This window comes from Tachypleus tridentatus, chromosome 3 (assembly GCF_004210375.1).
Source record: "Tachypleus tridentatus isolate NWPU-2018 chromosome 3, ASM421037v1, whole genome shotgun sequence".
NCBI lineage: Eukaryota > Metazoa > Arthropoda > Merostomata > Xiphosura > Limulidae > Tachypleus > Tachypleus tridentatus.
Genome location: NC_134827.1, coordinates 71,956,313 through 71,983,313, shown reverse-complemented (window position 1 = coordinate 71,983,313; position 27,001 = coordinate 71,956,313). Strand labels below are relative to the sequence as shown.

The following is a 27,001-nucleotide window of genomic DNA, read 5'->3' as shown; positions in this document are numbered from 1 at the left end:
ACGTTCTCCTCATTTTGAAGTTGTTGATGAGCTATATAAAATAAACACGATGGAAAAAGATTCTGCTCAAGACTGAGTCAGATGAAGACTTGATCGTGTTCACTACGGCTGTTTGTTCTCGTTGCTTAAGCGATGCCAATTTGTGGTTCACTATCTGTTATTATGGAGTTTCCAGTATTGTAAAATATAATGACTCTATTAATATTACTCAAAGTATTCCTTAGGGGTGTCCTTTGTCGGCTTTGTTGTACATTATTTGTGCAGCACTTTTCATATTATGATTATTCAGCGTAACAGTATTTCTGGTTTTACATTTTTGTCTGGTACTACCCTGGTGTATCAACATGATGACAAAATAACTTTGACACTCAGTGATGTCACTTCTATAGATTTAGTTACAGACATTTATCAAATTTTTAGGAAAGCGCCAGGTTGTCTGGTTAATTATGATAAGAGTACAGGTCCGTGGCTAAGAGACTGGGTCTCTCGAGAAGTGGAGATTTTTGAAGGGATTACAGTATCTTCCCAACCATTAAAGGTTCTTGGTATCCGGTTTCATCCTGATACTGTTGTGATGTATAAATTGGCATCATATTTATCGACGCGTCACTTGCATTTTAACATCCTCGCGTCACAGAGATTTATCTTTGAAGGGTAGAGTGCTGATAGTTAATCCTTTAGTGACGGCTATATTATGGTGTCCTCTTCAGATTCAACATATGGAAGGGTCTACTCTTGCTTTATAACAGAGAGATTTTTTGAAGTTTCGGTTGGATGGTGGTATTCACAGCGTTTGTTATGAGGTGTTGATTAAACCTGTTCGCGAGGATGGGCTTATTTTCAAATATATTAGGCTTCATAAGTATGCTTATAGACTGAAACTGTTCCAAAACTATTTGTCAGGATATTTTCATGGGGTACTATGGTCGTTGTTGGACTTTTATTTTGGACCATATGGTGATATGCAGCTTGGTGTTGTTAATGTGTTTTTCTTGTCGAGCAATTCCACTTTTACGTCGATATGTTGTTGAGATTTTTAAATAGTTAAAATTTTTTCGGGTAGGTTTCATGACCTGCCAACTAATATTTTTTTTTTATATTTTGGAACAACCTTTGTTTCTTAATCTTGTGAGTTTGTTGCTGTCGGAATCGCTTACATCCAACATTTACATTATGCAGTTATACCTCGTTTTCTCCAGGAATCGGTTATTGAATTGGTTTTTCCGTAAGGATAGTGAGCTACCAAAGAAGTTTGTTATTGACCATTTTCGGCAGCTTTATTTATCCTTACCTTCAGACTGGATATTTTTACATACGTCTGGAGCACCTTCAAATTTTTCTCCTTTGTGTGTTTTGCATTTTACATAGAATAATGATTTGGATTTTGCTTTATTTCAGGGTATTTATTTGAGAAGGGACTTTTAGGAATTGAATAATAATTTTCATCCTCACATACCACATCAGTTTGGAAGGGTTGTTTTGATTCTTTTGTCGGTTATCGACACTGTAATTTCGACTACCTCCTTTGGCATCATGCAGTGATTACAAATGTTAAATTTGTTCACGTTTAGATATCTGACAGGGTTATGTTCCTTCTGTAATCGTACTCGAGAAAATATAGTTCATTTGTTGTTTTTTTTCAAAATCTCAATAGACAGGATTTGGGTGCTTTAGTGTTTAATTTGTTGGAGATAGTTTTGGGTCGTCTTTTATTGTATCAATAGGAAAGATTGGTTGCTTCGGTTTGATATTTACCTGATTTGAAATCATATGATCACAAGCGCTTCCGCTTTTATACGTGTTTGGCAAAATACCTTTGGTGTTCGTGCATATTTTGTAAATTTATTTAAATCTCGACTTAAAAATAAATTTTGCTTTGATTTCCTATAATTCAAGTTCAGAAACAATCTACCAGACTATTTTGATATCCACATGGATCATGGACATTTGTTAAATGAGGGTCCACAGGGATATGTACTGTTTGAGAAGTTACAGTAATATTTTATGTAAATGTTTACTGTCGTGTTATTTGACAAATTTCTCAAAAGTATTCTAATGGGCAGTGTATTATAATATGAATATTGTAATTAGTTGTGTATTTTATTAGTATTTAATATTATCATTTGGTATTAAGCATAAGGCTACACAAAGGGCTATCTGTGCTCTGCCTACTACGGGTATCAAAACCCGGGTTTTAGCGATATAAATCCGTAGACATACCATTATGCCAGTGGGGGGTGGAGGTATATGTAACGTTATTAACGCAATGTGTTTTCAGAAAATGATGTAATTATGTTTATACCCTCTTGTCTATGAGGGCAGATTAGTAAACAAAAAATGTCTGCGGACTTAGAATGTAAGAAATCAGGTTCTGATACACGTGAGGGAAAAACCCAAATAATTCTTTGTGTAATTTTGGGCTTAACTACAAACAATTTTTTTTACCAATTAATCCAAATGACCCCAACTCACAATAGGAACCTTCCCAACAACATCTTACTGAATATGTTTTATTACCAAACAAAATGTATTACCTTACTTACAAAAATAAATGGAGATTTTAGTATTGCTGATTAAAATGCAATTCGTCTCAGTTCCTAAATGCTGATACAATAACATAGTTAATCCTTATAAAGGTTACGATGAATTGTTGCAATAATTTGCGTAAATTACGATATGGCCATCTTCAAATGAGCAGAAAAATCGTTTATACTTCAGCTTGGACATACACTTGACAAAAAAAATTGCTGTCTTTTATGACTTCTAAATCTGTAACAGAACATTTAAGAAGTTTCAATATTTCTGAAATATGGTCGAATCTGGTGGTGATAAAAGTAAACTTTAGTTAGTAAACTAGTTAGGTAAGCTGTAGCTAGTGAACCAATAGTGGGAAAGAAGAGTAAGCTGTAGCTAGTAAACCAAATTTAGCCACGTAAGGTAAGGCGTAGTTAGCAAACTGTAGTTGTTAAACCAATATTATATAAGTAAGGTAAACTGTAGTTGTTAAACCAGAGATATACAAGTATGAAAGTCGTAATTGTGAATCAAAGTTTGGAGAGTTAAGTTTCGGAATTATTGAATTAGGATCAAATAATTTGAGGTTTGACTAAATATCAGGGATAAAGTTTTAAAGTGTTTACTTTATTCCTCCCAGTAAATATAATGATCATCCTTTGAGTGACGTACTTCTGTTAGTATTCTCAACATCTCTAGAGAAAATAAAAGATGTAACTTTTTCTACAAAAATTGTTATCATAAATAACTATGTTTTCATGAATGTATTGGGGGAAGATATTAATGCGAGTAAGATTTCTAAAAGGGTCCGCTCTAAATTGGTTTCCATGTGAATCACACTTTATTCTCTTAAAACTAAACGGTCTAGTCTAAACCGATTGCTATGGAGACCATATCATACTTTAATAGAATTTTTCTAAATTGGTTGTTATGTCAACTATAACTTTAATAACATTAAAGACTGTGTTCTAAATTTGTTGCTATGTAATATCTCGCTCTCATAAAACTAAAAGGTTTGTTTTAAATTGATTGCTATGGAAATAATATGTTAAGTTAATAGAACTAAAGTGGTATATTCTAAGCTGGTTGCTATGTAAGCCATACCTTTTTAATAGAACTAAAGGGTCCACTCTGAATTGATTGCTATGGAGACAATTTCTTACTTTAACAAAACCAAAGTCTATACCTCCTGTTAGAGATTCCGAATCGACTATGCCTACAATAATGTGATCACGGCGAATAACGTGCAGTGTGTGCCACTGGTCGTCGTTTAGTCCATGACCAGCATGAAGAATCTGAAACAAGGAAACGAATTAAGACAATTTCAGAAAAGTCACATTGGTAAACCTCAAATTTGGGGCCCGGCATGGCCTAGCGCGTAAGGCGTGCGACTCGTAAGCCGAGGGTCGCGGGTTCGCGCCCGCGTCGCGCTAAACATGCTCGCCCTCCCAGCCGTGGGGGTGTATAATGTGACGGTCAATCCCACTATTCGTTGGTAAAAGAGTAGCCCAAGAGTTGGCGGTGGGTGGTGATGACTAGCTGCCTTTCCTCTAGTCTTACACTGCTAAATTAGGGACGGCTAGCACAGATAGCCCTCGAGTAGCTTTGTGCGAAATTTCCAAACAAACAAACCTCAAATTCGTCAAAATCCATATTCATATTGTTTATATGAGAAAATTCACATTCTTAAACTACAAAATAAATAATGACAACACCTAATTAACTTGTCTTCATCCAAAACCCACAATCGTAAAATTCAATACATTTACATTTACGACAACATTTACATCTACCTTCTTTCCAAGTTCATGATGATTTTAATCTTTTCAGATTTCAAGGTTATCACCAAGTGGGTACTTGACTTTTTCAGTGTTGTAGCCAATAGTAACCCACTTGGACGAGTTGATCGAAATCTGAGTCTAATGTCTTCGGCTTGAGTTTGAGAAACCACTGGAATTCGAATCGTTATGTATTGTTGTCCATCGAAGTTAACAGTTGTCGCATCTAAAAATAAAAAAAAAATAAAACGGTTTGACTGAAAGAAGACGTTTTAGAAAACGTTACACTTTTATCGTCAGCAGATTTTTAAAGATTAATGTCCGGCCGTTATCCTTAAAAGTAATGTTACATTTGATTTGTTTTTTTTTTATTTAAGAAATTCGCGCAAATTTAGAAAAAGGCTATATGCATCAGACATTCCTAAATCTGGGCTAATCAACAACACTTCCCTCCGCTATTAGGGTATTACGTGGTATGCTGCGAAAAGGCACTACAAATATGCCGACCTACGGGAAGAGGTAGGTACGACGATATCATTGACAATAGAAACGATGAGAAAAAATTGCCTGAAGTGTCACCAGATGGCGAGGTGCTAGGACGCTATGACAAGTAGATATGAAAAGATATCACCAGAGAGGGGACGTTTACGTAATATTTACGAAGTAGAATCAGAGGAAGCGGGTATCTTAGAGAAAGAGGTAATGTCTTTGTTCAGTACTAAAAGGCCTGTTACTTAGATTGATTTATTTGCTAAAACTTATGAGAATATGTTTAATTATTGTTATACATTTCCTAATCATTTATATGTAAAGTATCCTGAAAAAGGACGTTAACACTAATTAAATACTTCTATAATTACTTACGTTTCCTGAACATATATATATAAATTGTCCTGAAACAGATGTTTATTTAATTATCATGGAATGATTTAAAATTTTCGATTTCACAGCTCTGGCCTTATGCTATCCATTCAACTTGACAAAATATTTCCTTTTGCGCATGATACTTTATAGATTTATCTTACATTTACACAAGTTTTCAAAGGTGGAAATTCTACATAAACTTATGACAACATCATCAATGTCTAGATTTAATTATGTTAAAACCATTGTTTTATCGACTATTTAACTGTTTGTTTGTTTTTGAATTTTGCTCAAAGCTACAAGAAGGTTATCTGTACGAACCGTCCCTAATTTAGCAGTGCAATACTATAGGGAAAGCAGCTAGTCATCACCACCCACTGTCAAATCTTGGAACACACTTTTACCAACGAATACTGGGATGACCATAACTTTATAACATCCCCACAGCTGAAAGGGCGAGAACATTTGGTGTGACGGGAATTTGAACTTGCCGTCCTCAGATTATGAGTCGAGTACCCTAACCACCTCATTATGCCAGACCAGTCTTACTTTCCATAGAATTTCAACAGATCTGCTGTTATTCATTAGTTTAAAGATATCACAAAATACGTTTTTGTTTTCATTCATAAATATTTTTTGTATTAGATGTATTTTACAAATGCAAGTAGTGTTACTAAGGATTGTATACATATTTCAACATTCATTTGATTGCGTACTTTTGGCAAGGACGTTTCTATACTTCTGTAGGACAGTACGCAGTATACAAACATTTTTTTTCAATTCTATTTGTGTATTATTAAGACCATATAATCATTTCTATCTGACTCATTGTGACATGTCTAGTCTATCTAACTTCAAAACACAGAAGCTGGAAATCTTCCATACACATACAATGAATGTTTCATTAAATACCTAGTTTAATAATTTTGCTACTTAATAAATGTGATTTATTACTAGTATTGAATAACAACCTAACCATTTTCCATAAACTTATGAGGACTGAACTCTCTTGGAAACATTTCGACAATGATAATAAATATAACAGATACAATATTGTCCATACACGAAGATGAATGCCATCCTTACAGTATTTTGTTTACATTTAACAATTCTTGTGTTGAGGTTATGTGAAAGTGGATCAAAATATTCTCCTTTCTCATCTACACAAATGTTAATACAGACTCAGTTGATACTATATCAAGATTATACTTTATACTTCGATCAAGATTAATGATGTATAATTGTTTGTTGTTATTGTATTTTGCATAAGCAGATAGTCGGTTACTGGCAGACAAACCTTTAACTTCCTTTCGTTTGTACAAAATTTGTGGAAATATCGATTAAAATTCTGAAGTGTTCGTAGTTTTTTTCAGACAATTTCTGTAAGACACTTGCTGTTTGGCTGTCACTAGTCAATGATACATATAATCTAACATACATTATCCAATATTTAAATACATCTAATTATTTTTGCTACACCTAAATGTAATAAATCACTAACACATAGTTTATCCATCTATTTTCTATTAAAATTTCATAAAACTTTAAAACTGTATAAACACTATTATGAATATCACATATGCACCAATCACTGAAGTCAAGCAAACTAATCTTTGTCTCTTAAGGAATACAAAGCTCGTCATGTGGGAAGGTTTAACAGAGAATAAGAAGTCACAGAAAGGAGAGAAAATTCGTTGACCAGCACGTAAGTAACAAACGATTCAAACTCTGCATAATCATGGATTTTCTACGTAAATTTAACGTTCATCATACTTTGTCTAAAAGTTGTGTACCTTACTTTCACTTTACATGATGATATAAAACACTAAATCTATGCTATCTGTATTTGATGAAACATTTCAGTTAGCATACAATTATTACAAAACTTCTACTCAATTCTCTGTCCAACAAACATTTAGATGTTCAGACTGTGTCAGTAGGCTTAGTAATTTTCAAAATGAAAAATCTTTTCAATTTTACTTTAATATCTATTAAGCATGTGAAATATATGAGAGTTAGCTACACACTAATGTCTAATTATTATTTTGTATATCTCAAAGTATTATAACATGATATATTTAAAATAATTAGATATTGATGTATAATGAAATTTCGTACAATTTACATGTTTAAATAAATATATTAAAAGTATTAAATAAATATTTCATTTTAGAAATTGTTCTAATCTGATTGACATAGTCTGAACATTTGACAATTTGTCGGAATATTTGCTGTGTCCACTGAGGGGAATCGAATCCCTGATTTTAGCCTTGTAAGTCCATTGAGTAGAAATTATGCAATAATTGGACGCTAACTGAAATATCCGGTCAAATATTGAGAGATATACATTCAGTGTTTTCTGTCACAATATAAAGCCAAAAACTCTGTTTACTGAGGTTTAAATTCAGTAACATACAAAAACTCACTTTAAAGTATGGTAAACTTTAAATTTACGTAGAAAATATACGATTATATAGAGGTTGAACCATTTACTTTCAATATTAAACCTAACATGAATGCATAGATAAAGACAATGTGTTAAAACTAACTTTTCTTTTATGCGGCCCTCAATTGACATAGTGATATGTCTACAGACATATACTACTAGAAACTGGGTTTCGAATCCCGTGATGGGTAGAGCACAGATAGCCTTTTGTGTAACTTTGTGCACAATAGCAAAACAAAAATATATTTTATGCGAAATAGATTGAACATTTCGGAAGTGATTTTTTCTCAATTATCTTATCTTGGCCAACGATATTCTATATATTCTTTCTCTCTGTCTACGCTTTCCACGTGACGAGCTTTCTGTTTCTGAATAGACAAAGACTAGCTAGCTTGGTGTCAGTAACGAAGGTGTGATATTTCATAACAGTGTTGATACAGTTTCAATGAATCTTTAACACAAAATGTATATATAAATAGTATGTCAAATTTTTAATTAATTTATTTTTAGCAAAATGGATTAGCCTTATTCAAATATTGGATAGTATGTTGGTCAGATTAGATGTATTGTTGACTTGGGAAACGAAACAGCAGGTGTTTCACGAAAAAAAAAACATTGTCTAAAAAACCTACGAATATTTTAGAATTTCAGTCGATATTTTCACAACACTTGAAGGAGTGTTTGCTAGTGACCGACTATCTGATCAGAAAAACAATTGTACATCATTAATCTGGATCCAAGTCATAAATAAAGTAATCACTGAGTCTTTATTTACATTTGTGGAGATGAAAAAGGAAAATATTTTGATCCATTAGGACCGCATTCACAAAAACTCAAGACAATAAATGCAAGAAGGATTGTTGAATGTAAATCTACAACAACAAAAATACTGTAAGGACAGAATTCGTCTTCGTGTGTGGACATCATTGTATCTATTATAATTATTATCATTGTCAAGTTGTTTCCATAAAAGTTTAATCCTCAGAGATTTATGGAAAATTGTAAGATTATTATTCTATACTAGTAATAAATCATATTTATTATGTAGCAAAATGATTTACTAAAGAATTTATTAACTAGATGTTAAAGTTAATGAAACGTTCGTTATACGTGAAGAACGTTTACAGCTCCTGTATTTTGAAGTTAGACTAGACATGTCACAATGAGACAGGGTGAAATGTCTCCATGAAGTTAATGAACCATAGATGGAAATGAAAAGAAAGTTATATGCTGCATGCTGTCGTAAGTAAATATAGAAACATCTTTGTCAATCGTATGCAATTAAGTGTACATTAAAATCTGTATATAATTTTTGTATAAAAGGTGTAAAATAAAATAATATTTTGTCTATTTGTGTGGATGGCATGAAGTTAAAGTAGTGAAAATGTAAATTATACATACTGCTTGATATTTAAATAAACGAGTTTTTCAGGGTGACATATATATAAATGATTATGAAATATAATTAATTATAGAACTAATGAACTAATAAATGGTCAGGAAATGTAGAAGTATGGTTACCTATATGCTCATAAACCATAATAAATCAATCTGCTTTAAGTAACAGGCGTTTTGGTATTGTACTACGATATGACTTTTGTCTAATACAGTCATTCCCTCTAATTCCACTTCGTGGAACTATTACTCAATTGCCCTATTTTTGATCACATCAATGAACAGCGTCAACACCCTCTAGTTTCACTTCGTGGAGCTGTTTTGTTATATCCACTTGTCATGGTAGCACTTTGTGGTGGTCTAACAACGTGCCACCATGTATAATTAATGACATTGTTTTTGTTGCCTATGACATCATCATCTCTACTCCTGTCCCTCACGTCAATAAACTTCCAATGCCATCTTGTTTTATTCCGCGTAAATACAGGGATAATTACTCTAAACTGCTCTAATCGACAGTGGGATTTCTTCGTCACACATACAGTCAAAAAGAGCATAACATATTTTACGTTAACGGAATGTAAACCATGGACCTCCCCCGGATTCACAGTCTGGAATGCTTGCTACTCATTAAACCATGCTCAGTACTGGAAATAAAATTACCTAGTTTTAAAACGTAGATTCGTTCTTTCCAAACTAATGTATCTTCAGCGGCTTAGCCACATAACAATATTAAACATTGTTTTTAGCATGTTCAATGTAATTTACAACACGATAAAAACACGGTTAAACAAAAGCATAGCTTGTATAGGTATGAATAAAAAGAACAAGGGATGGCTTATCTATAGATGAAAAGAGTATGGACAGCATGAATCATAGTTTGTCTAGGGAGAAATGAATATAACTAGTATAGAGAGTGTAAGTCGTAGTTTGTACAAGGATGATGAACAGACCTTGTATGGACGGTATCAAACATAGCATGTCTAGGAATTAATAGAGCTAATAGGGCAGTACAACACATAGCTTGTTCAGGAATAAATAAAGATGGCATGGAGACTTGTAAATATAGTTGTTGTTTTTTTCAAAAAGTACTTTGTAGTCGAACAAATTCATAAATGAAGTTTAATTTCAGTGAGCCGTTAACTCATATTAATCATTTTAATGTACTTTTCTATCATGCCAAAACCTATAATAACATAATTCCATTTCAACTTCTTGTTATGTTATTCTAAGAATACATTATAATTTCGACCCATGTTATTCAGTTTTTAAGTGTTTTCTGATTGTTATTTCTTTAATGTAATTAAACGAGCCGTTTTTGCATATAAATTTCTCAACAAGTGGGTTTCTCGTCATCACTGAGGTTTATTGTTGTATATAAACAAAAAAATTAGAGACTCGCATCAAGTATATGCACAACGAATACATAAATGCGTTGAAGTATATACACGCACAAACACACAGACTCAGTTTAGTGTGTACAAGCAAGAATTATACAAATACTCAAAGTATAAATATACAATGTTCAAATTCATTACGATTTATAATATGAACATACACAGACCCGTTCTAGAAAGTGTGGATTAACTGTCATACACTTCTTTTACTATCCGTGTTTGTTTCAGTTTTTTGTCTGTGACGTCCATTGTTAGATGTGTAATGCCAAAATCTCGCCTATTCTCTAAATTTGTAAAAAATTAGAGAGCAAGAATTAACAATATGTGTTGTACGAAAATATTAACGTATATCTTCGAATATTCTTGAATTTTCGGGAATTTTTTACCTTAAAATTTAAAATTCGAAGCGCTGAGCGAGAGTATTTTTGGTCGCTATAGTCAGTATACTGTAAGCCTCACAAGCCATTATTGTAACATAATAAATCGGAGACTCGTCCGATAATTAATTATTACCTGTGACAATACTCATTAAAATACACAGCCTAACATCATTACTGCAACTTAAATACGACGTTTTCACAACAGTCGTTGAAAATAATGTTTTGTACAATGACTGAGTTTCTTTTAGTTATAATTCTGTAAGTTACTACTCTGTTAAATCTTTTAACACTCTAGCATGCTGACTTGAATTATTGCAAGAGAACTGCGATTTCGTGCACTATTGTACACATACAATATGAATCTAAAAGCAAGCGAGCAGTAATAACTGTCAAATAGACGTTTCACCTTCTTCTATTTGAAATGATAAAGTAGGCCACTGCTATTTCTATCGATTTCTCAATATAAGTAATAAACTATTCATAAGATGATGAATAATAATTCACTGGCGGGTTGACGGTTGAAACAATAACGTGGTTTGGCTACTTACTGTTTAGCTACAAAGACATAAACAAGAACAAGCAATATCGCTTAAGGCTTAAAATTGACCACGTAGTCCTTCTGCAAGAGCACTGTATCAACAGTGTTTGCTTTTAATTAGAACAGGAGTAAGAAACAGATGATAAATAATTTTTTTCATATAAATATCTTATAGAGCAACCAGACAATCCTGCGATATTTATTTTTGTTTTAAATACTCACAGTAACACACATACACGCACACATATATATAAAGCACAAAATCTGCGTGTCTATCTGTTTGTTCCTTATCTAACAACTCCTGGGTCGCTGAACCAGTCTCAACCAAACTTTCTGGGATGATAGTTCAAAAGAAGGATCGTTATTTCTGTTATTCGGCATTTATTATCTCTGGTGTAAGTTATCTACATTCATAGATGACTCCATTTCCTTACACACACACAAAATTAAATGTTTATAAAACAACATACACAGAGTATGAGGGGAAGGCTGCACAAAGGTCTTATGTATCCTAGTGAGTGCGCTAGCACTGGCCCGGCATGGCCAGGGGGATTATGGCGTTCGACTCGTAATCTGAGGGTCGCGGTTTCGAATTCCCGTCGCATCAAACATGCTCGCCCTTTCAGCGGTGGGAGCGTTATAATGTGACAGTCAATCCCACTATTCGTTGGTAAAAGAGTAGCCCAAGAGTTGGCGATGGGTGGTGATGACTAGCTACCTTCCCTTAAGGACGAATAGCGCAGATAGCTCTCGTGTAGTTTTGCGCGAAATTCAAAAAACAAACAAACAAGCGCTAACACAGTCTATGGAGGAATGTAATGAAAATATATGGCCACTGCTATTGGAATAATAAATAAAATCATCTGATATTTCTACTTCAACAGCCGCCATAAGGCTGATACAAAAAGCCGTTTCGTGAGTTATACTTATTTCCTACTTTGACCAGTGATTTTTCAACTTCGACTCATAACACACTTATGAGACCAATAGCTTTCAGTTAATTTGTTGATGTGAAACACTGTTAAGGGACATAAGAGCTGGATGTTGAAAACGGGTAGCAGGAAGCATCCCTACTACCATTACTTTGACCGCTACCTTTTCCTTCAAAGTCAACCTGACCATCGCACAGTTTATACGATCTTTAAGTATATATGTATTAAGTTCTTCAAATATTTGGTGAAGTAATAAGGTATATTATAATAATATGTTATACTATAAGCACGTTGTCTTAAGATTAGGAATTTTATGTTATTTATCATAGCATGAATCCCTACATATTTTATAATTCATAACCCGGACAAAAGACGGGCACCTCAGATTATTGATTGTAACTCAGATTAACGTTAGGCCTGTTAATCTGAGTATTTATCATTAATAACGAGTTTAATCCAGTTACTGAAATAGCTTACAGGATTCGACCATTTTAATCTAAATATCGAAAAAAGTAAGGTTTAGAAGCTCCTGCGTAGACGTAAAACTCCCTTCTTGTTAGTTTTTGGTCTCATTGCAAAAAATAATTAAAGTAATAATCTATAAAAATCAGTAACTAAAACAATTTGTGTCGCAAGAGAAACCTACATATTGTTACATGGTTAAAATATATAGAATTTATTAAAGCTATATATTCAAAATGTTAATTCAGATGATAGTTAGAAGGCGCTTTAAGTAAGGTGTAGATAGGTAAATTAGTTATATGGGTAAACAGTTTGTTTAGTGCGAATCAAAGCGAAGTATCATTAAAGTGTTTTTCTACTCTCACATAAAGCTACAAAAGGATTATCTTAGCCCCCCTATATTTAGCAGCGAAAAACTAGAGGGAAGGCATCACCACCCACCGCCAACTTTCAGACTACTCTTGTATCACTTTGATCACGACTAACATGATTACAGTAATTTGAACAGCAGTGATAATGTTTTAATGGTTTTTTTAAAATGAATCAGTTTTTTTAGTTTTGACTTTTTTGTTAGAATATTTTTCTAGCATCATAACTTTTTATATTATTATAACTAGCAAGGTTATGTACATCTCGATCCATAATTTTGTTTTTATAAACATTAAACTTTATTGTGTTTCTCATGTTTTTCAATTCCTTGGTGGCATAAGTGTTTTTTGTTTGTTTTTAATACGATAAAGTTGATCAGCTTAGTTGTATATCTCGCAGTTTATACTGTATTTCAAGTTCTAGTTTTATTGGATCTACAACCAGATGGCAGAAACACTTGTATAAGAACAAGCAACTCTTATAAGTGTCAACAAGTCTATTGTAAAAGATCACGCTATTGGAGATTGTGAAATAGTAGTATACTCATCCACATTTATGATCATGTGCAAATACAACGATAAGAGAAGTCAAAGTATGAAATAAACATTTTAAATTCGCAAATAAAGACTTTAACTAAATGAGTTAATGTATAAGTTGGTTTGCTATTAAAAGTTTAACCGGTTATTTATTGATATAAGTTAGTGTAATAATGCATTACAATGTCCAGTCAGCGTAGTTCAATAATAAATTTCAAATTTCAGTCGTGATAGTCTAACAGTACAAAACAGTGTACACTAATATTAGTTTTACAACACATTACAATGTCCAGTCATGTTAGTAATGTCTTCGCAGAGAGACATACTTTTTCTACAAGATTCTTCTTCTTTAAAACACTTTTTAATCTAACGCCGTTCCCTTGTTTTTGGGTGGAAAACACCTTTTTAATTTTTATTTCATTTAGGTCTTTTTAGGGATTTTATGAGTCAAGGGTCGAACAGCCTATAAACGTATATGTTTGGCTCTTGTGCAATCATATTTACAACAATCAAGATAAAAGATGGAAAAAAAATAAAATTATCATGAGCTACACATATTGATATACAAAAAAGTTGTATTTGGTTATTTTGAGTCTTTTAAGGGGGATCAGAAATCACAAAAAGCGTAACTTTGGAGTTGTTTGTTGTTTACTTAGCCTTGTTTACATGGAATTTGGTAAAAAGATACTTTTCTACAAATCCCACACATTGGCAATGAAAAATTATAAACTTTCATATTTTTAGTAACTCTAAAAAGGTCAAGGTGCCACAAAAAGCATAATTTTAGCTGCTTTTTATGTAATTACTCCAACTATTGCGGTCAACTTACATGAGATCTGATACAAAGAGTTTTTTTATAGGTCTTAGACAGAGGCATATACAATTTCGAAATTTTTTGTTTTTTGCTCAAGTTCACTACAAGAAAAGCATGATTTGTTGTTTTCTCGAACTGTTAGCCTTTATATATCCTTGCATAAAATTTGGTAAAAAATCGCTTTTTTTTGCGGGTCCCAAGCAGTGGTATAGACGGTTTTCGATTTTTCTAATGTTTAAAACTAGCCTTGTTGGGATTGTGTGATGGAGACCTCTTTAATTTTATAATACATCACAATATCCAATTTATTTTCCCAAAGATCTGCGTGTGAAATCTCAATCAACGCTACAACGTGATATATAAATAAAGGCTTATTTGACGGATATTTCAAATTACAATCAAAGTAAAAAGAGTGAAAAACATCAGTACGTAGATAAATGAATTTATGGAGGATATATCAGATAATGAATAAATGAAGAGCTTTAAACTTGTAATGAAGTAGATAACTAAAGGGATGTTTTAGAGTTATATCAAAAGTTGATTAATTAATAGAGTGAAATATCTCAAAGAATAATTTCTTCGTGATAAAGGCATGCATTCCTGTTGTCACGTGACAATGCAAGTATCATTGTTAGTTCTATTTGAAATGAATTATGCTGATGTTTGTATGTGCTCTTGAAAAACAGAAATGTAACTGTGACAATCTACTTTTGAACTGTAATAATTAATTGAAATAATAATCGATGTGTAAGAGCGACTTCCATGATTACAATATATTAAAACGTCAAGGAACATATTACTGTTTGTCTTACTCCTTAGGTAATTTTAATATCGTCAAAGCAATACCAAAAATCCTGTTTTGTGAGCGTTAATAAACATATTTATGGTTGGAATTTGAGTATAATCGTTTGCAAATAAAGCAAAATGCTATGCTACTCACGTTAGTTTATAATATTTTACAGCGTGTAAACTAAAGATGAATGGAGCTAGTAATATTAAACTGCACTAGGTAATGCAGAAAAATGACCTACCTTTACGCACAATGCTTATTCATGTATCGACTACGTATTGTTATGTAGATGGTGGCTCCAATCGAAATTGGATACTTCATACCAAAGTTAATTTCTGTATCTAATTATGATCAAAAGGCTTTTCTAACTGGTTTTAATCAGCCTTTTGATACATGCATTTTGAGTTCAAGTTATATATAATATAAAAAGGCATTATTAAACGTGGCTTAATTTGATCGTGCTTAATAAATTATGTAAATTGAAACAAACCCCGTAACTGTAAACTGCGCTTCAAGCGGAAGAAGAAAAAATTTCTTAAGATTTCAAATCGCAGCCAAGCTTACTTTTTTTTGTATTTTTAAGATTTTTCTCTATTTTCATTAGATTGCTTATCAATTAAAGTGAATTTCATTAATTCTCTCACACGCCAAGAGTAATCACTGTATATAGATATGAAGTAAAGAATCCGAAACTATTAATATGTTACTTAAGACATAGCTTTAAAAGTTACGGTAATGGCATTTATTTAAATATACATTGATATACAAAACAAATTCGTGCATCATATTAGACAGTTTCAAAGACAAGAAAGCAGTTAACACTAAACGTAGCTATTTCAGTGTAAGTGACAGCGCGATAAGTTTACCATCTAGAATATGAGTCTTTATTATTGATATAATTATCTTTCTCTCAAACAAGCTCAGTAAAGTTCGTTCTTCAATGATTGATTTGCTTACCTTTTGAACAGTCAGGCCCGGTAAAGTTCGTTCTGCTACAATCACAGATAAAGCGATTCCAGCCTTCGGTACATATTCCCCCATTTAAACATGGCTGGCTATCACACAGGGGAGGCGAAGTGTAACAGACTGGACGAATACTGCCCGAATCTTGTTGCTGGACGAACAGAGCGATATCCACTGGATAATCGTTTACCATGAGATCTTTCATACATCCTACGTAGCCATACTGCAACTTTCCTGACCAGAGTTCAGGTGGAATAGATTTTCTTTCCGTACCCATCCCCACTCCACCAATATACAGAGGGCCTTGTAAGTCAAGTTGATTGGAATTGCCTGCACCCCAACAAGAAGTTTAAAAACATTAGATATAACATTTAAGTTAGAGCATCTCATCAAATCTCCTGACTTGAGTGCTTTCGATCATCACGGATTAGAAGTAATTAGAGTGGTATACATACAGGGAAAGTTCCTTAACAAATACTTTGAGAAACACAAAGCTATACTAATTATTGAAAAAAAAAAGCAAAAGAAAAAGCTGAAGTGGTAAGAAAAACTACTGTGTTGTTAAATAACGTTATATTTAGAGATAAATTACACCTACTATATTTGAATTAAACACAGCGATTCCGATCAAATTTGAACGTCTTTTTCATGAATTTGTATTCGATTATGCTCAATTATTTCACTGATGTTTTTACATTTCTGGCTAGACGTGCATGCGACATAAACTATAAATGTGATGGGCTCAATACTACAATAAGTATTACAAAAGAAAACGGTCACCTTGCACAAAAAAATCAAGAGAATATTCGTCTACAATCACTCGTCCTGATGTGCTCTTTTTGGTCAAGGAGATTGAGTGCCATTCACCATCGTCCACTCGACGAATAGTGACCTTTACTTTTACCGATCCCGAACCTAAATTTAATAACAGATATAGGTGACCTGCCAAAATCTCAAAAGCAAAGAGATCTCCTTGTTCGGCACCGCTGTTGTACATGAGAATTCCATTAGGTTCGTTGGTGCGGATCTTGAAGAATATTGATCCTCTGTAAGGTGCCTCCCAGCAGGGAAGTGCCTGCGACAGGAGGAAAAAAAATCGCATTGAAATATGTAACCAAAGTTTCTATCACCAGTTAAGCCTGGAAGATAAAAATGACTAAGCTTTAAATGTCCGGATTTCGTTTGTTTGTATTTTCAGAAATTTTACGCAAAGGTACACAATTAACTATCCTCAGCACACAGTTGTCTTAATTTTCAACTGGTACACGAGAGAGAAAGGCACCGCTAACTCTTGGATACTCTTGCCCTTTTAAATAGTGAGATTTAACTGTATTTTAATTTGTTCATTCATGGTCTTACAGCCTGAAGTGCATTTCTAATACTAAGTGATAATGAAATATGATGAGCATGAAGAAATATCCATTATATTATTAATGCTTGATAATATTTAGTATTAACACCTTTCGACTGATTACGAAAACATACATAATACAGTAAAAAAACAACATAAAATTTAATTTAGAAGAAGAGCAGGGAATCACTAGTTTCATCAAACTTAATACGGATCGTAGGGAAATAAACGCTTCATTAAACTTAATTTAGAGAGATTGCAGGGAGTAAACGTTTCTTAAGAGAAAGTTTTTTCTAGCTTGATGAATAGTCTTACAACGAATTCTGTTTGTTGACCAAAATAAAATGCAACATAGAGGTATTTCTCAAAAGAACCTGTTTCACGTACTAAAAACAAAAAACAGACAGACTCGCCGAGAAAGAAAACGAAATTCATGTACTATATAAAAAAAGCACCAGAAACTCACAAAGAAAGAAACAGGAATACAAGTGCTATGAAAAAAAAAAAAATTTGAGAAACTCACCAAGAAGGAAATCGAATTACACGTACTATGAAAGAATAATACAGAAATTTTACTCAGTAAGAAACCGGTTTACTTTTAGAAATATCGTAAATTCTTTTACAGAGAAACCTGGTTGGTAAGACCAAAACTATGATATTTGTTAAATTACTTTCCATAGTAGGAAAGTTATTACTACCATTGTTGTCCTTTTGATTAATAAATCTTTCCGAATTAAGCCCTTATGATGTTATAAAAACAAAGTTTATTAAGTATCCGAAATACATGAAATATAATACTTGACAGTTTCACACTATTGTTTAGTAAACCTCACCAGAAATGACTCCATAGTAGTGAAAGTAATGGGATCAGTTGCCTCAATTTCGTGACATACAAACTGAAGGTTTCCGTGGGGACGTATGAGCATACTTCCTGTTTCTGCAAGTTCGATCAAATCCAGACTTAAGCTGTCTGTTCTAAAGTGAACATGTAAGGAAATATAATGACTTTTAGTGGAGAACAATACACTAGTTTGATAAAACATTTTACTACAGTTACTATATTATGTCGACTTATGGAACAGAATTATCAATAGAAATATTTTAGACACTCATAAAGCTTTACAAACGTCACAACGATACTATAGTAAAGGAAACACAGATAAACTATCAACATACTCCACAATGGTTATTGTAGCATTAAAAGTGTTACAACCATACCATAATAAGGATATGTAAATGACTTGTTGAAATATCCTGTAAAAGTGGATGTAACGTTACGGATGCTACAGCAACATTACACTAATATTATTTACAGAGATAACAATTATATAATACAAAGAAGTCAAGTAGAAACAAAACATAAGAAATATGATAATTTTTGAGATGATAGACGTTCAGGAGTGATTTTGTTATGATACAACGAAAATAGAGTATAATATAATACTGATATGTGTTGAACACTTCCAGTAATTTTAGTCAGCCATCAAAACTGATGTTGTTGCTTTCTACACATATTCTTAAAATTCCTTTTTATATTGTACAAAGTGTATTGTCATATTATTTCATGTATTTTTATATATTTACAATTTGAACTCATATTTTGTTTTCAGATTGATAAATAAATGAAGATTTACTTTACGCAAACATCCAACGAAACCAATTCGTTCCTGTATGCCAAGATGGCCGTTAGTTATGTTACTGCCCCCTAGATAAAGCTGCTTGCTGGACAAGAAGCCAAAGGTACCTGCTGTAGACCCACGTTGTGTGTAGACACCGTCAACAGAAAGAGAAAGCTATGTAAAAGAGAAAACGTAAAAAGATAAATGGTGATTATAAATAGAAATTAAATCTTGAGACACAAGTTAACATAGCACGACTTTACAAAAATGAGTCTTAATGTTTCATGAAAGCAGCGACCAACTAGAGTGGAAAGTTAGGTTTCTTATTCTGTTTACTTTATCATTAATTGTCACAAAAACGGATACAGCGCGGACATTACGGGAAAATGACGGGTGAATAGCAAGACGGGTGACATCTTGATCTTCCAAAAACTATGTCCATTTTTAAACTATTAAGAAGTGCAAATTATACACTCTTTAATTAATTGTGGATAATCATTAATGTTCTAGATATATCTGAAGTCTTGGAATAAATGTTAAAGTTGTTCCAGTGAATACAAAACTAATTTTGACATCTCTAAGTAAAAAATATTTGCGTCTGAAACACTTTGACTTTCTATTCAGTTACTTACAGGATAAAACAAGGTCATTTATCGTTCCCCTCTCTAAGTGGTTCAGCGATAAGTTTTGAGAGGTGAAAAACACTAAAATTCTGGAATGATTCCCGATGGGCATATCACACATAGCTGTACAACTTTGTGACACTTTAATCTCAGAAAAAAAGCATAATTCATCATAATATTAAAAATAATTTGCATCTCATTAGCAACGTTTATAACTGAGAAACCTTCTTTGGCAACGACGGTGTTCATGCTTAATATTTGATGTAATCCCAAGAACCAATCCACACGACTTCGGTAGCCTCAGCCCCAAAATGTTAATTTTACTTTGCCAAGATATTACATGAAAAACTGACAGCTTCCCACCGATTAAATTTGCTTTTATATTTAGTATAAGTCTATTTAATGTGTATAAGGTTAAAATTATACTAAACAGAATGTATGACACAACATAACACGATACGGTAAGTCTACGGATTTACAATGCTAAAATCAGTGGTTCGATTCCCCTCGATAGACACAACAGATAGCAGGATGTAGTTTTGCTATAAGAAAACACACACTCTTTAGTACTGGACTCCAAATGTTATTCTTTTAATTAAGAATAAGATTACCAAAATTATATCCTCTTTGTTAAGTCTGATATTAACAATACATTTAGTCAGGCTCGGCATGACCAGGCGGTTAGGATGCTGGACTCGTAATCTGAGAATTGCAGGTTCGAATCGTCGTGACAACAGACATACTTGTCCTTTCAACCTTGGGGGTGTTACGATGTAACGTCAATTACAATATTCGTTGGTCAAAGAATAGCCCAAGAGTTGACTGGAGGTGATGTTGACTAGAGCCACCTTGTGTATTTCTTGGTAGGTATTTGGGTTAAATTATAATTTCGTTCCCCTACGGGGAACAAAAAATAACCCGGAATGGTCAGAAACATTTTGTTTCTCTTCACCCTACACGCGGCAAGAATTAATTTAGCACATAATTTTGAAACTTGTTAACTGAACTAAAGTAACACTTATTTTGTAAACTAGAGTGGTTGTAACAAATTACCTTGTGATGTTTATTATACCTTTGAGGAGCGTCAGTCGAAGCTGTGAATACCCAGAATGCGTGTGAAGGAAGAGTAAGTCGAGAAACTTACGAAGATAACTTAGTGTGGATGTGGAAAGAGCAGGGAGATACAAAGTCGGTATAGTTAACATACGTGACTGTGAATTACGAAAATCTTGGTACTTAAAGACGGGCCTTTTTTCAGGGCTGAGACCTATAGATCCAAAGAAACTGAACTTTTGCTGTGGGGGAAACGGGAGTACCCCGAGAAAACCCACTTTCACGGCCAGGGCTCCGAATAAAAATGCTCTGACCGTGTCCGGAAGCAAACTGTAGAGAAAAGGTTCAAATATTAACTGATATCAACATACAATAATGCAATAACGGGGAAATAAACAAGGATTAGTAATACAAATTTTTCATAACTGAGGTACAAATTAAACACCAAAGACTATTGTCAGAAAAGACTTGACGGATCTGGAGAGGCTATTAGGTTAGGTTCATGAAGAGAAGTGACGTTGGTAGTTCTGCTTGGTGAGATCAATATCAACCTCCTGTTGGATAATGGTTTCGAGTTTCTGAGAGAATCTGTGGATGTTGGAGCTGGTAGAGTTGGTTGGGCTTCTGAGAGTGGGTAAGTCGTTTGTTCTTTGCTACAGTTTGGGTTGCTTGGTGATTGCTGGCAATATTAGTTTGAATCTCTTCGTTTATTGCAGGGACATGTTGAGTGGAAGTTGAGGCATCGCATGTCTTGATCTCCTGAGTGCTCTATGATATAGTGCTGTAGGTATCAGTTTGGGTACTCTTGCTGGATAGTTGTTTTTTGAGCTGTGGTGGATCGATGAATGGTTTGGATGAGTCGTAAGCTGGCTGAGTATTTTGTAATTGACCGGGGGGATTGGGTATTTTTGGTTTGATTGAGCGACGGCGAGAGCGTTAGGCACTGAAATGAAATTTATGACAATTACATTCGTTCCGTAGAATGGTAACGGTACTGTGCTTGGTGGTTGTGTCGATTTTGATGAAATTGGTTGCTTGATTGGTATATTTCGAGAAAATTCGGTGCACGGCATAAATCTCGGACTTTGTTTGGTTTTCAACGGCACACTTAATTTCGGTCAGGTGAATGACCAGCTACCTTCCTTCTACTCTTACATTTTTAAATTCGGGACGGCTAGCGCGGAAAATTCTCGTGTAGCTTTGAGTGAAATTCAAAAAACAAACAAACAAAATTCATTGATTTTACGATCACTAAATTGATATCGTTCGCACTAAGTTGAACATTACCAAATTAATATTCTGTTCGTTTAGTTAAAGATTATTAAAATTATATCATCGTTTTCACGAGGTGGTTACTGATTCCAGATCTCTTATATCTCAGTTTTCACCAGGTGGTTGATTATTCTGAGTCTGTTATGTCCCAGTCTTTATGTAACTGAAAATTACAAAGTTTTATGCAGCTTAAACTGAAAATATCTTACATATTATAATAAACAAGGTAACATTAGGCCTATCTTAGATACAAAATAGAAGTTGAAGGGTATATGTTTACAGAAAATAAATACTTACGTAACAGAAGCTTGTGACGTCTGTGATCTGACGACAATAAAATATTTTCATCATTATTGTAGTAATGTTGTTAGATACAACAATATACTTACACAATTTTTTTCAGTTTATTGAAGTTAGTTTAATTAGATACAATCATATCATTTTCACTTTTTCATCAGTGTATTTTATAATTTTGGGTAAATCCAACAATATTAGTTTTACATTTTCCTTATTTATTCCAGAAATTTTGGTTAGATAAGTTTCATCAGTTTATTGGAGTAATTTGGGTATATACGCACGTTACTAAAATGAAAAATGGATATTGTTTTCTGATTGATTGATATAATTTTCAAATATTAAAAAATACAAATATTAAATATGATGTATGAATGGCAATGCTAAATCATACAGAAATAAGGTATAGAGTAATAAGCAAAGCTATATAATGATCACAACATAGTAGCCACTTCTTTCCAAGAATAACTTTTACCTACAACTAGATATTGAATTCCTGTCAGTTCATGAAATCAAGTCTGAATAAAAACATTTTATATGGTAGTGCTATACTCTCTTAGTGCCTAATAACTATAAACTTGTAAGACTCAGTATTTACGGATTAGTTATGTGGGGAAATTTTGTGTAGTTTTCATGTATTCATCAGTAATTAATTTCGTTGCACTTAGGGATTAGCATCTTACAACATATTTAATTTCTGCAATATTTTTGGCACTTGTTTCCATTTTTTTGAACAATTTCATTAAAGTAGGTTTTTCTTTTGTAATTCAATAGTAATATGTATCACTAATATCACAACAGTTTCTCTAATTTTGGAGTACACTGGAAGCCAATGAAGTTGAAATGGTTCCTCCAGAACTGTGCAACTACCCTGGAACGATGTTAAGGAGATATTCACAAAAGACAAACCTTTCAACTTCATCTCAACTCCCTGTGTGTGCGTATAATCGACTTCATCATACGCTAGGGTGATGTCAGTTAATATGGAGGACATGACATAGGTACAAAACCATGAAGTTTATACCACGTATAAACTGAAAATTTGAAGAAAAGTAGACCCTTATACAAATTATTGTTTTACCTGTTAAGCAACTGATGTTTTTAATTCAGGCATCAATAATACATAAACAGATATGTTGGTGGCATAAATACTTGATCTCCTTAATACGTTGAACAATACTTTATATTATTATTTATTCGTTTTTCTGAAACTGAGTAGGCAGATGTCATGTTTATGTAATGAAGGCACAAGCGATCGTTATATAGTATCAGTTTGTATAGCCATCTAGCGACCGGAAATTGAAATGTAATTTATGAAACAAAAATAATTTGTGCTATCAAATACTCGATAATGGCAATTATGTGCTCTATAATGCAACAAGTCTACTTTATTAGCTATTTGTAAGTATCATAAATTAATAGATTGAATTCTGTAGCCATGTTTTTCTTTGTTCATTCTCACTTATTATGCACTACAGTGATTAGTAATAACTTGTGAATAAAGCAGCATTTTTAAATAAATTAATTCATTTTTAATTGAAATGCATAACTTTAGTTAACTAATAGAGATATTCTCAAATAAAATATGTGGCATTGCAAACTATTAAAAAATCGTGAATCTCTGAGGTTTCATATCTCGAGTTTGAAAGTCTTCATTAAAAAGTTATTGTTTTTGTGATTTTTACTTCTATTTTACTATTTAAAAAAATCCTTTCATTACATCTTCATACTTACTGGTCGAATTTTGCAATAAACAACAACTTTATGCCATTGGTTGTCATCAAAGCGTACTCTAGCGGGACGCACGACTCTCTCTACAGTACCAGAACCTAAATTCACCATAAGAACCATACTCCCATCTCGCAGTGCCAAAGTCAAAAAGTTTTCTTCTTCTCCTGTATAGAACAGGATCCCGTGGGGTTGGCGGGATTTAAAGTAGAGCGAAACTTTGTCACTTAAACTCAGGATGAACTCTCCTCCTAAAGTATTGAAGCTCAGACATTCAGTTCCCCGAAAGGTGGCTTCTGATGGTGCTTTTTCTGTAAATGAATGAATAAATCAATGAAGGAATTTAAACATTTTCAAGATAATGAAAGTTGTGATCACATCTGTAAACATTTTAAGGCAAGTGCAAAATTTAAACCACATCACGCAGGTGCCAAGCGCTATTCATTTCCTTGAAACTTCCAAGTTTACCTTACATTTTAACATTCTTTACATTACATTTTGAAATGCGAATGACACTCTGATTAATTAATGATAATTTAGTGTAGAATGTCCTGTTTGCGAAATAAAATTTGTCGTAACGTTATTCACTCCTGTTCTTGTTATTTCTAAAGTAAATGTTGACATTTTCATGTATGCTCAGCTGTTCAAACGAGAGACAGAAGAACACTCGGAAAGATACCACAGTTCACAATACACACAAGATAGTGAAATAAATCAATGTAAGCAATCTGACTCTAAGATTAAAATAGTTTTAGTAGTTTTTCGCTCATTGGCTTTCCTTTGTATATCTCATAATTTTATTTAAAAGCTTTATAACTTAGGAAATTTATATCTGTAAAGATATTCATGTGATCATTTTTGCATTTAAATATTTCGTTCGTATTTAAAATAAATGTGTTGTTACTTATATGCAATAACCTTCACACAAATGTTCCACTGAGACAGAAGATATATGACAATTTATGGTACTACATGTCTAATGCTTGTTTCAAGTTAAGCAAACTCTACATTAAGGTTTGATTTATTCTATTGTCTTTCAAAAATTTCGTTTTTTCTTTTAACCCATTACGCAAATATTCAGTATGTATTGGAATTAAAATATGCTGATTAACAAGACACGGCAATTTCCAATTTTTTAATATATAAACAGGTATTTATTAGCAGAACATACTGTGGTCGGTAGAGTTCAGTTTTTCCTAAATAGTAGTGATAAAAACAAAATGAAGCCAAAAGTTACTAAATGTTGTCCACTCTTTCCAATTTAAAGTAGACTTGAATATAAAAAAGCCAACATTTTATTTACTTTTTCTGAATTACAGTTACTATGTAAACAATAAGTGGTGACAATATTAATCTATTTACGAGTTTCATTGAATTTGGTTAGACATATGTTACGATATACGTCATACAAAATCATAATTTACATGTAATACCTGACCTATAATATCGTCTGTGTTTAGTTTATTTAGTAATAAACGATTTCTCAAACTAAAAGTTGCTTCCTTAACTACACATTTAATAAATACCTCATTTCCATTACTCCCAAGGCGTCGTGTTCGACGCAGTCTCCATACTGATCGTGACCTTCAAGATGAAACTTCTAAACAGTTCACTGAGGTGACTTGGGACGAGGTACTGCTACTGTACCATTGCCAAGAACATCTAAATATTAGAGAGTGTATGCTAAGCTTTCTGACACAGTTGAGAAGTATGGCTGTTATAATCGAAAATGATACAGAATTTCACTGTAATCACTGGGTCTCTCGACCTACTCCAACCAAAACAATCTTCTGAAAAAAAATGAGCTGCATCAATTTCTACAGTAGCTTTTCCCAAGTCACTTTAGTGAACTGTTTGATAATTTCAACTTGTAGGTCAATACCAGTACGTAGAACGCACAGAAACTGCGACACCTTTGGCGTCCTGAAAAAGTAATGAAAATTAGATATTTATTGTTTGTTTTGGAATTTCGCACAAAGCTACTCGAGGGCTATCTGTGCTAGCCGTCCCTAATTTAGCAGTGTAAGACTAGAGGGAGGGCAGCTAGTCATCACCACCCACCGCCAACTCTTGGGTTACTCATTTACCAACGAATAGTGGGATTGACTGAAACATTATAACGTTCCCCCACAGCTGGGAGGGCGAGCATGTTTGGCGCGACTCGGGCGCGAACCCGCAACCTTCAGATTACGAAGCGCACGCCTTAACGCGCTAGACCATGCCGGGTTCTAGATAGTTATTAAATATGCCTTTATGCAAGCAACTTTTAGTTTGATAAAAAATGTAACAACCGTTTATTAGTAAATATTAAACGCAGACAATATTATAGATCAGGTATTACATATCAAATATGATTATGTACGACATATATCGTAATATACGGTTAACCAAAATTCAACTAAACTTGCGAATGGATTGATATCGTCACAAGCTATTATTTACATATTTGAGTATAATTTAGTCTTCTTTGTTTTAATGCCTACTGCAATTCGGAACGAATGAACAACATTAGTCACTTTTGTTTCCATTTTATTTTCATTACTACGATTCTGGAATAAGATTTACGAAACGAATTAAAAGATGAAATAAAGTTGAAAGACAATGAAAGAAAGTTCCGAACCTGAATGTCGAGATTATTTAATACGAAACAAGTATGAAAAATGGTCGTTTATCCCCCTGTCTCAGTGAGACTCTTGTACCAAGTTTGTTGCATATAAATAACAATATTTGATTAAATGAAACACCGAGTAAACCTTTAAATGCATGAATGTGCCCATGAATACTTTTATCGGTACAAATGTGCTAAGGTATACAGCTTCTGAAGAAAATTATAAGATATACAAAAAAAGAATTGTAAATAAATAGCGGAAATTATCAAAATTA

The 27,001-nt window shown here is 33.2% G+C and overlaps 1 protein-coding gene across 1 annotated transcript in view; it reads right to left on the bottom strand.

Moving 5' to 3' along the window:
* Nucleotides 1-4,156: 4,156 nt before the first annotated feature.
* LOC143247143 (neurexin 1-like) overlaps nucleotides 4,157-27,001 on the bottom strand; it is a 63,706-nt gene continuing 40,861 nt past the window's right edge. The window contains exons 3-9 of the mRNA XM_076494748.1: nucleotides 24,125-24,429; nucleotides 22,394-22,420; nucleotides 19,150-19,322; nucleotides 18,363-18,501; nucleotides 16,959-17,253; nucleotides 16,173-16,508; nucleotides 4,157-4,518 (exon numbers count right to left, since the gene is read on the bottom strand). Coding sequence (XP_076350863.1) covers nucleotides 4,304-4,518; nucleotides 16,173-16,508; nucleotides 16,959-17,253; nucleotides 18,363-18,501; nucleotides 19,150-19,322; nucleotides 22,394-22,420; nucleotides 24,125-24,429 — 1,490 coding nt within the window. The 3' untranslated portion in view covers nucleotides 4,157-4,303. The remainder of the gene's footprint in view (nucleotides 4,519-16,172; nucleotides 16,509-16,958; nucleotides 17,254-18,362; nucleotides 18,502-19,149; nucleotides 19,323-22,393; nucleotides 22,421-24,124; nucleotides 24,430-27,001) is intronic.